The 10,931-nt window shown below is 40.8% G+C and overlaps 1 protein-coding gene across 1 annotated transcript; it reads left to right on the forward strand.

Annotated features, from left to right (window-relative positions):
* The first annotated feature begins 2,090 nt into the window (after positions 1 to 2,090).
* On the forward strand, positions 2,091 to 6,011 carry LOC146662400 (uncharacterized). The gene is made up of 6 exons (XM_085419022.1): positions 2,091 to 2,391; positions 2,880 to 2,939; positions 3,289 to 3,327; positions 3,456 to 3,542; positions 5,252 to 5,335; positions 5,534 to 6,011. Exons 1-5 carry the CDS (start codon positions 2,308 to 2,310, stop codon positions 5,312 to 5,314), a joined length of 333 nt encoding a protein of 110 aa, XP_085275148.1. The 5' UTR covers positions 2,091 to 2,307; the 3' UTR covers positions 5,315 to 5,335; positions 5,534 to 6,011.
* The last annotated feature ends 4,920 nt before the right edge of the window (positions 6,012 to 10,931 follow it).

Genomic DNA, 10,931 nt, shown 5'->3' on the forward strand with positions numbered 1-10,931 from the left:
TAGGCTGGAGGGGAAAAGGGTCTCATGTCCTAGGGTTGAGGGTTATAGCTCATACAAGACTGTAACTAGTGAATTTGTACAACCAAAGAAGTCTATTTTGTGGTTCAGGAATAATAAATTTTACTTTCCATGTAAAAAGCTGACTGACTCTGTCGTGTGTTGTGTGCTGGGTTAACATACAAGAACAAAGAACAGGCAAGAGGCTGCAAGACACTAAAATGTGTAATGATGTTAGGAAAACATATGAGACATGAGCAGAACCATAAAGTAGAGGGCACGGCTTGTGAGAGATGATGGCCAAATTTTCAGCTTTATTTATATATCACCAAACTACAACAGCAGTGATATCAAGGTGCTTTATATTGTAAGGTAAAGACCTTGCAATAATCCAGAGAAAACCTTAAAAATCAACGCTCCCCTATGACCAAACAATTGGTGATAACGTGAAGAAAAAACTCCATTTTAACAGGAAGACACCTCTGCCAGAACCTGGCTCAGGGAGGGGCCATGACCAGCTGGGGTGATGGGAGGAAGACGGGATAAAGATGGCTGTGGCAGACAGCCAGAGATTAATAATAACTAATGATAAAATCAGTGGTGTAGTTAGTGAAGAAGAAACGGTGCATGATGGGAAGTCCCCAGCACTCTAGACCTATTGCATCATAACTAAGGGACGGTTTAGGGTCACCTGATCCAGCCCTAACTATATGCTTTATCTGAAAGGAAAGTCTTGAGTCTAATCTTAAAAGTGGAGGGTGTCTGACTCCCTAATCCGAACTGGGAGCTGGGCCCACAGAAGAAGGGACTGAAAGCTCAGCGTCCCATTCTACTTTTAAAAACTCTACGAACTACAAGTAAACCAGCAGCCTGAGAGCGAAGTGCTCTGCTGGGGTGATACGGGACTAAAAGGCCTATAAGATGAGATTGGGCCTGATTATTTAACACCTTGTATGTGATTAGAGAGATTTTACATTTACTTTGGGATTTAACAGGGAGCTGATGAAGAGAAGCCAGATTGGGAGAAATACGGTAAGTGTGCTTATTTGCACAGAACTGGCAGATGGATGCTGCCTGCCGAACAGTCTTGTGAAAGCTTGCAAAGAGTGCAGTAATGTTAATGGGTTCATATCACTAACTATATGAACAAAATGACTAAAGGCTGCAAGTTTAGCTCGCCCCGTTGAGCAGGTGGTTCACCACATGGCTCGATGCAGAGACCAGGTGTCAAGTCTGACCACGGGCCCTTTGCTGTGTCTCTCTTCCTGCAAATGCTTTTTTTGTGTCTATTTGTCACTATTCTGTCTAAAGATGGACATGTGTGTAATTGGATAAGAATCTGGCTGTCAGATGGATGCAGATCCAGAGTTCAGGTCTCTGGAGAAGACATCAGAGTCTAGCTCCACTTTACTCAGGTTTATCATTAGGCTAGCTTACATGAACAGATCATATCAAGTTAAATATCAATTTTCATGTTATTTGAAAACATAAATGCCTGGTTGAGCCTCCTGTGGTGGGTTAAAGGGAAGAACAAATTCCCCAGTGGTGAAATCTCTCTCAAATCAGTATTGCAAGAAAAAGAATCATTCATTGTTGCTTTATTAATGTTTCATTATACATGAAGCTGAATTTTTTTTCATCTTTTAGCATTTTTAATGTAATTTGAATTTTAGTTTCCAGTCCTGAATCTTCAGTTTTTATTGTAATCCAGCTGTGACTGTAACAACGCATTTAAGTGCATTTTTCTGTGTTTGATATAAAGTTGCTATCACTTTTTTCTTCTCTTTAAACTCTACTTCCCATCCTGTTAGTCCTACTTTTGCACATGAAAAATGTTAAATACAAGTAATTCAATAATTATAATTTTCAGTTGTTCTGTGGAAGAGGTTAGCTTTTTGATTATTTGTAGGAATAATCAATCACTGGTATGAGTTTTCTTATTAAAGTGCACCCTCCTCTTACTTCAGGTGCCGAACCAAAGCAGTGAAAATGCTGTTGAGCAAGTAGGTGGACTAAAATTTCAGAAAGCAAACTAATGATTAATATACGTCGGAGTTTTGTGGGAGAAAAATATGTTAACGTACAAGAGACTGAAGATTAATCAGCTGCAGAAAAAGATACAGAAGACAACCAGCTGTCAAAACAGGAAAGCAGTTTGACTAACAAACTCAAACTTGACATAGAGAGCGTCACGAGGGAAGGCGAGGAAAGTTGAGACTTTAACCTACAAGTGAAACCATAAATTCAAATTCCTCTTACTGGGACTGCAAAGCCGACATCGTGCACACAGGTGGCTGACTTGTTTTTAAGATGAGGGGACTCACACTGCTTATGGTGGGAATTATTCTGGCTGCACTGACAGATCTGCCTTTGACAGACTTTTCATTTGCAGAGGTAAGAAAAAAAAGTACTAAATGCCACCGTTCTGTAAGGTAGTGCAAATACAATCATTTTTATATCATTGCAAAATCAATTATGCTCATTCAAAGTTTTTACTCAGTTTAAATGTCTATTAAGATAAATATTAATTAAGTATTGTTGCTCAATACTGCAAACAAATACACAGCGAACTAATGCATTTAATCACTCCTGCAAGCTTAATAATGAAAATATATAAATAATTAAACAAATGTGTAATCGCTGCTTGGTTTTGGGTCTAAATATTTTCTAAATAATATGTTTTTAGATCTAAATATTTTCTGTTTTTTAGATGATAAATGTGTGCTTGATCACATTATGTCAGTTAAGTGACAGAAATCGATTTTTTAAGGCTCATTCTGTTATGCATTGAAATGTTTAAGACAAAAAAAGTCCTTTACATGATCTGCCAAATGGAAGTGAACATGTTATAACTAAAGCTGCTTTAAATATATATTTTTTAGGCTGGATATTTATCTATTAGGCCAATGGAAGGTACAAACGGGACGTCCAACTCAACAGAGGTGTGTGAACTTTGAGTGTTTCATGTTTTAATCTGTTTAGGTGAGACTTAAAATCAAATTAGATTTTGACAAATATAAGCAGTGCTGCTCAAATATGAGTAGAATTCTTACTTTAATTATTCTCAGTAAAAATGTCTTTGTTATGGGATTTTTTTTCAATTATATAATCATAGTTTTCAATTGTAAAGTGTGCTAATTGCTGCTATTTCTAAGGGACGGGTTAGGTTTTGATTATTTTTCTGTTTTATTTGAAGTCCAAAGTCGACGACCTTGCAGGAATAAACAAACACATGATTACAAGCATTGGAACCTGTTTCCTCATTAAAGTTCAAATGTGCTCTTATTTTAGCCACAAGAGGAAACCACAGAAAATAAAGCTGTTGTGCAGGTAGGTTTCATAAAGCAAAGTAAGGACTGACACGTGAAAAGTGTTGAAATGCAAGAGGATGAAGATGCATTTATCATCTTACTCACATTAACCTAAAGTTTGGCTGACTTCCTTTTTAATCCCATCAGTGGAACGGCACCATTAGGCCAGTGGAAAGTGATTTTGGGTTCCCTCCTACAGAGCCCCTCGAACAAAGCCCCCAGAAGGACACCAAAGTAAGAAACTGCAGCAAAATAAAGACCTTTAAGTCATGTTAAAGTTTGAAAAACTTTATTTTATTTAGTCTTTTGAAAAACATTATTTTAATTAAAAAACAAACAAACAAAAGCTTTAATGTTTACCACAGAAATGTGAAGGCAGTTTCTCCAGCTCCAAAGTCCAAAATCCAAATGAAGCCTTTTTATTTTTGTTCCTGTTAAACAGGAGTTTTTCCCAATGTCGCCAAAGCACTTGCTCATAGGGGGTCGTGTAATTGTTGGGGTTTTCTCTGTTGTATTATTGTAGGGACTACCTTACAATATAAAATGCCCTGAGGTGACTGTTATTGTGATTTGGTGCTGTATAAATAAACTAAATTGACTTTGCTTTGAACAACAACAACTGACAATCTAAAGACGTTCACACAGAGCAGTTTATTTTGTGTTTTTCCTTGTCATTGTCATTACAGTAAATCTTAACTTCTTAGTGTGAGCAGTTGCTGCTTTTCTTTTTGAAATATGACAGAAAACCAAACAACTTGGTGTTTTATTGGTTTAAGACACAACCATGAAAATGTGGAACCAAAAAAATCACAGTACTGCTTTACATTACCAATACCTGCTTACACTCTGCATACACTACTACGTACTATGAATACAAGACAATGTACTGTTTTCAAACAAAGGAATATAATATTTACAGAAACTTAAACTTAAAAAAGTCATTATTGGAGGGGACGCCCATGAGAGCAACCAGCCTCACCAAATTAACATCTGCCCTGTTGTTGAGAATAAAACAGACTTTGGGCAGGTAAGCAAACAAATTTGAACTTTGATGTTAAACAAGAGCTGAAGTAAAACAGCCTCCACCTACAAACACATGCATCATAAAACAGGCGTAAGCGCTCACTGGAAGCTGATTACAAAATGAGAGGACTCACACTGCTCTGTTTGGTGGGACTTATTCTCACAGCTTCGGTAAGAAAATATATCACTGTTTGATGTTCACAGATATGTTGAAAGCTTATAACAAATGACAGTCTACATAAATATTTATTTAGACATATTTATCATCACGAATCAGCTGAAGTGTGTCTCATGCTGCTGCTGACTCACTGAGATTAACTGTATCATTATTTTGCTGTGTTGTTTGATTTGAAATGATCTTCAAACATGGAGTGAAAAACATTATTTTAAAAAAGAGGCAGAAATTAAAACCTCCAGCGCTGCGTTTTGGCTTCATATTGTAGGATTTTATGAAAGTGTTCTGAAAGTTTTATCCATTCTAATTTCAGCTGCATGAAGGAAGCACAGCACCAGCAGAGAATAGGCCTTGAAATACCAAGAAAATAAACAGATCTATGACTTGCTTCAGAGTTGATCATCTATTACTAAGTAAAATTAGACTAATATTCATTTTTAATATTTTGTAATATTTATATTTAAGATCATTCAATCATCCGCATCAACATTTACTTTGTGTCGGCAAATATCTACACAAATTGTGTGAATTCTGTTTTATGTTGACTCCTAAAAGCATTTTTACTAACACAACAAGCTCAAACTGCTTATTTCAATTTTATGCTACAGTGACACAGATGTGCTGTATATTAGTGTAACCTTAAAACTTGACTTAGAATTTCTTTGTCTTTACATAATTATTTATATGCATATTTCATGTATAAATGTATATTATTGTAGATTATATTTTATTTCAATGTTGATAGCAAACTGAGTTGTGCCATGGGTGCTGGAGTCCCCTTGAAGGTACACGTGATGAAACTGAATAAGCCGAGGGAAATGACACACAGGTAAAAAACCATTGACAACACTATATTTACACATCTATAATTTGTCATAATTTCACGTAAAAGAAAATTATCAAAGTGCCTTGAAAAATTGTATTTTAAAACAAATGTCTTAAAAAAAGATAGAAACCTGTCCATAGGTGTGATTTTGTGACAGTTAAGTGAAATCATTAGATTTTTTCCCCTCTGTGTAATTTACAGACCGTTCATCAGAACATTTCAGTGGAAGCAACAGTGGACGACCGTGATTCTGCTCATGTTACTGTCTTACCTAAATAATCATTAAAAGTCTGTTGTGAGAAAAGTTTCCTTTATTTGTTAAGTGTCTCTTATTTGTTGTTATGTGCTTTTTCCAAGGTCATTTAGAAACGTAGAGCTGGAACTTTTGACAAATTATCTGCCAGACACACAAAAAAACACCTATTCTGACAAAATGAGACAACACGGGAATTAATTATCGAGGGGAGACACAAATGAAGACAAAAAGAACATTTTCTTTAAAGAGACGGTAAATTTACAAAACTAACTTCATCACATTTTACTAACACAAAGGCAGTGGCTGCTTATTTCAGGCCTGTTATAACAAATGCACGTGAGCTGACGTGTGCCATCGTTGCTATGAACTCCTAACTGTATTTAATGATCATACTTTGTCCTGCTGCTTTTTTAATAAACAAATAAAAACAGTTCCTGATAAACTAACTCGACATCCTGTTACGGGCATTTTTCTTAATAATTAACATTGAGAAAAATTACAAATAAAATAAGCTTTTTCTTTTAAATATGGCATTTTACGAAAGAGAGAACAGCGGAGTCATAAGTATGTGGAAGAGTCTGAATTACATTAATAACAAATTCAGTTTTGAAGAGAATAAAGCAGACTTTTTTTTCATTTGCTAACAAACAAAGTTGAACTTTGATGTTAAACAAGAGTTGAAGTCAAAGAGGCTTCACCTACAAACACTTGGATTATAAAACAGTTTGAAGTGCAGACAGGAGGCCGATCACATCCGAGGTGAGACGACTCGCACTGCGCTGTTAGGTGGGATTTACTCTCACAGCTTCAGTTAAACAAAACAAAACATCATACTGGCAAATTAGCCAAATTTTTAAAACCTTTTCTGCTGGTTTCAATAAAACTTCTATCATACAAAGTGTGAATATGTGTAATGAGTGTAGGGAAATTTTAGCTTCACAGATCAAATACTATAGCTTGAAATTTTCACTGGTCTTTTTTTTTTTTTTTTTTTTTTTTTTTTTCTTTTTTTTTTTTTTTTTTTTTTCAAATGACATCAGAAACAGCAGTATGCGACATTACGTGATGGCAGAGCTTCAGTTCATCCTTTGTCATTTTTTTTTTTTTTTTTTTTTTTTTTTTTGCAGCTTAGATAATGTCACTTCAGAAAAGAATATAGCCCATATGATCTTCACTGCCCTATGCATAGCCAAGAAAACAGTCCTCATGAACTGGAAAAATAAAAATAATCTTAATTCTAACCAATATAGAAATTATCTATTAGATTACATTAGTCTTGACACAGCCTCTGCCACCACATCAGATCAATTGCTCTGGGCCCCTTTTATCAGCTCCATCACCTAGTGGGGGTGGGGGGTCATAGTTTGGTCCCGCCTTCACTGTTGTGATTGGTGAGGGGGTAGGGACAGGCTTAGGGCGTCGGGGGGTTCCCCGGAGGCATCTTCCTTGGGGGGCTCAACCCGGGGTAGCGGTCACGTCCGGTTGAGGGCTCTGTTGGCTCTCAGGTGACTGTTTCCTCGCGGCTGCGTGCAGCGGGGCTAGGGGAGGGTCTGTGCTGACGGACGTGGGTTACTGACCTGGCAACCTGGCTGCCCCTGGGTGGGTCCGGGATGGGCGTGGGGTTCTGGGGGTGCTCCGTCTCTGGGCGGGGGCCCGGGCCGGGCCTCGGGGGCTCGGGTCCTGGTTGGTGTGTTGCCGGGGTTGTGGGCGGGTGGGTGCATGGGGGCCCGGCCCTGGAGCAGGGTGCCGCCGGTGCATCGAGCCGCCTGGGGGGCTCTTCAACTGGTGGGGGGGATGGTTACATCTGGCAGGAGCTTTCTTCTCTCAGGAACTCTCTGCAGGAGGGGGAGATACAGGAGAGGTGGAGGAAGATCTCAGCCTGGGCGTTTACCGTCTTATGTAGTCTGGAAGATGTGTGGTTGGTGGGGTGGGTGCAGTTTTCTCTGTGGTGGGGTTGGGTGGACTGTCCAGGGCTCTGTGGAGCCGGGGGGCGCTACTGCACTGGGCCCCGGTCTGATGGGCCTGGGCCCCCCTTCCCTGGCGGGTCGCGGAGGGTGGGAGTGCCTACTGGGGTCAGCGGGGGAGCTGGCCCCAGGGAGGGGTCACTTGCCCCTCCCTTCCTTCCCTCCCCATCTCCAGCTGCCTCCCTCTTCCCGCTCCTCCACAACCACCCACACATGCAGGGCCTTGGAGTGGGGGTATGTCACCAGGGTGCAGAGGAGGCTACCCCCCCCCCCGTCCCCTTCTGGCTGCCTCTGCCTCAATTTTATCCCACATCTTAGACATTCACATTATTCACACTCTCATTACACATACATATAGGATCTTGGGGGTGGGCACAATCACGGAGTCCAAATCACCATCAGGGTGTATACCTCACCCCTGACGTCGTTGCCCACCTCTCAATTTTAAATACACTTAGTCATTGAGGGTTAGCAGGAGGGACTATGCGCTTACCTGCTGCTCTCTGGCAGGTAGCTCCATGCCCTCCTGGGTTTTAATTGCACCTTAGAACACATATGCATCAACACTACAATGAGCGGGTGGAGGGAGGTTTGGAGTCTTCTCCCACCCCCATTCTCTGCGGCCTGCTGGAGCGGGAGGGCTAGTAGGAGGAGTTGGCCGTCCGACTGCGGTCTGGGGTGTGGGGCCTCCCTGCTGCTGCGGAGTCGGGGTGGTCTGCCTCTCCCCACCGCAGGGAAAAGGGTAACACCACCTGGGTCTGGGTGCAATTCCCCCCTCCAGGGGCAAGGGTACCTAGACCCGGATTGTAGAGTACGCTTGGGGAGTGTGATTGTGTGTACAGCGTCTCTTTATGTCTGTCTCCACGTTGGTTGAGTGTGGAGTGAGTGCATATGAGAGCATGAGGGTGGGAATGGATGTTTGTGTCTGTGTGTGCCTGTATGTCTGTGTCTATATGTCAGGTTGGGTATCAGACGCCACCTCTCTGGGGACACCTCAGGCCCTCCAAGGTTTGGAGGCCTATCTCCACCCACCACCACTTCCCCTGCCGGTGGCGGACTCCCTCAGGTGTCGGTGTGTTGGTGGTTCTTTGTGTCTGGGGGTGGGCGTCCGGGTACACACCGGCTCACTCCTTGGCGGCCGCTTGTCGGGGCCTGGGGCCTGGGGCTCGCTCGGGCCCCCTTTGGAGGTGGGGTGCCCCCGGCCTCTCGGCCTAGGGCTCGGTCACTCAGGCGCAGCTGGGGGCCGGCGGAGCTCACGGGCGCGTCACTGCAACCCCCCCTGGCTTCTGCTCCGCGGCTGCTGAGTGAGCCCTCATCTGGGACTCTCCTCAGCTCTTACTGGAACAGTGGCGCGGCTGCCCCTCTGTTGGTCTTCCATGGTCTTTTGTGTTCTGGGGACCTCTGGATGTCTGGAGTTTTGATCTCCTCCATACCCGCTTCACACCCTGGAGGACGGGGCTGAGGCCCCCCCACACTCCCTAGCAGATCATTACATGGAGAAACCTTTGGAATGCAAGCATGCTGATCCACACAGGTATGCACACATGGGTATTCACAGACGCGGACTAAAGCTTTCTTGGCTGCTGCCTCAAAGCACACTGTGCGCTGTCTATCTTGCGTGCTGCACAATATTGTTTATTACTTAGTAAATACTGATATCTATGACTAGCTAGTTTATTGTGATGGTGCTTTGTTTTCTCTATTATTATGTTGCTCTTTGTTGTTTGCTGTCTCCTCTGTTTGTTTGTTTGTTTGTTTGTTTTTTTTTCTCCATACAGGTGACCCAGGAGTTTTTTTTTTTTTTTTTTTTTTTTTTTTGTCTCTCTTCCCCCCCCTTCTCACCGTCTCTTCTCCCCTTTGGTTTTCTTTCTTTCTCTCCCCCTCTCTCTCTCATTCATTCCCCCTGTCCTATTTATTAAAAAAAAAAAAAAAAAAAAAAAAAAAAAAAAAATTTCACTGGTCTTATCAGGATCTTTCATTTGGGACAGATACATTAAAACTAGTGAACTAGTTTACTAGTTAATTCTTAACTAGTTTTTGACTTGTTAAGTCCAGCAAGTCCTACAAACTCCCATTTTTGAGCAAACACTAATAAAAAAACTGTCATTTATTGTCTTTTTAAATTTCTTAATGGTTTCTGGTTGAATTTTACAACTGCAAAACAAAGCATACTTAGTCATAAAAAGTAAGAAAACACCAAATTCATTCAACTTTCATGTTGGATTGATCAAATTTGAGCCGTTGCACCACAAAACAAAAACATCAGTATAAAGTTTAATCCGATGGTACTCTAATATGTGAAGCTAAAATCTTCCAGCAATCATTATATATGTATTTATTTCTTCGCGGTTTCATTGTAGACTGCAGATTTAAACTTAGGCTTGATATAAATGTATTTTTCTACCATAAATCAGCTGGAGTGTTTCTCACACACTGTTGTTAAAAAACAAAAAAACCCAGCACTGAACTTGAATTTGTATATCTTTATTACATTTGAGGGTTAGCACCTGAGTACTGCATCTAAAATGAGCAAATTCAACAAAATAGAGTAACTTTGACTGTATCTGTGTAAAGTAACCAGTTCTTGAAACATTATGATCTATAACATCCATCACAGGTTTCCACTTTCCACTTTTCTCTATGTAAATGTGATTAAAATGTATCATTTGACAGGGATTAGGCAGTTTTACATAAGTCAAGTACTAATGAAACAGATGTACAGAGAGGTTATAGCAGTGAGGTCAAACTCGTTTCACACTGACGGCCACGAACAGTCCACCATGACTTGAGTGGCCCAGACGAGTGAAACTCCACTTTCTGTCCGTGTAAAGGTGTTTAACTCCACATTTAATCCCTGAGATATCGTACAATAAGATAAAGATCTGCAAGTTCAACACCACATCTCAGTGTTTCTATGATAAATGTGTAAAATTACAGTTGTGGTGCAGCTCACTGCCCAGAGTGTCTGATGTTTGTACAACATAGAGTTTCATGGATGAAAATTTTCTTTCTTTTTTTATGTCATAATGGTAGACAGTGAAAAACACTGTCTACACTTTTCTGTCATTTAACTATTTATCTATTACTTAACTTCTTTGGTGTAGAATGAACGGCTGTTATCAGCAGGAAAAGCTGTCCAACGATTTATGCACTTCCTCATATTTTCTGCAGTGTTTGCCTGGCCGATTCTGGCCCCCGGGCCTTATTTTTGACACCTTTGGGTTATAGCAGAATATATAAGGTGTCTGTCTCCCTGCTTGTTACAAAATGACACCTTCAATACAAAATAAACCGACTGGGTGCACGAGGACAGGGTGAGGCAATCAGGACGTAAGAATACATTTTTAAAAATGCATAAATATTATCAGCCTTTTCTTGT

This window comes from Rhamphochromis longiceps, linkage group LG9 (assembly GCF_057381845.1).
Source record: "Rhamphochromis longiceps isolate RC_006_pf linkage group LG9, R_longiceps_female_GT1.1, whole genome shotgun sequence".
Classification (NCBI taxonomy): Eukaryota; Metazoa; Chordata; class Actinopteri; order Cichliformes; family Cichlidae; genus Rhamphochromis; species Rhamphochromis longiceps.

What these genes read in the sequence shown, in the direction of transcription:
- LOC146662400 (XM_085419022.1), top strand. Translation starts at nt 2,308, where the DNA reads ATGAGGGGACTCACACTGCTTATGGTGGGAATTATTCTGGCTGCACTG. An exon ending in CAGACTTTTCATTTGCAGAG is followed by an intron (nt 2,392 to 2,879) that starts GTAAGAAAAAAA and finishes TATATTTTTTAG; the next exon opens with GCTGGATATTTATCTATTAG. An exon ending in AAAATAAAGCTGTTGTGCAG is followed by an intron (nt 3,328 to 3,455) that starts GTAGGTTTCATA and finishes TAATCCCATCAG; the next exon opens with TGGAACGGCACCATTAGGCC.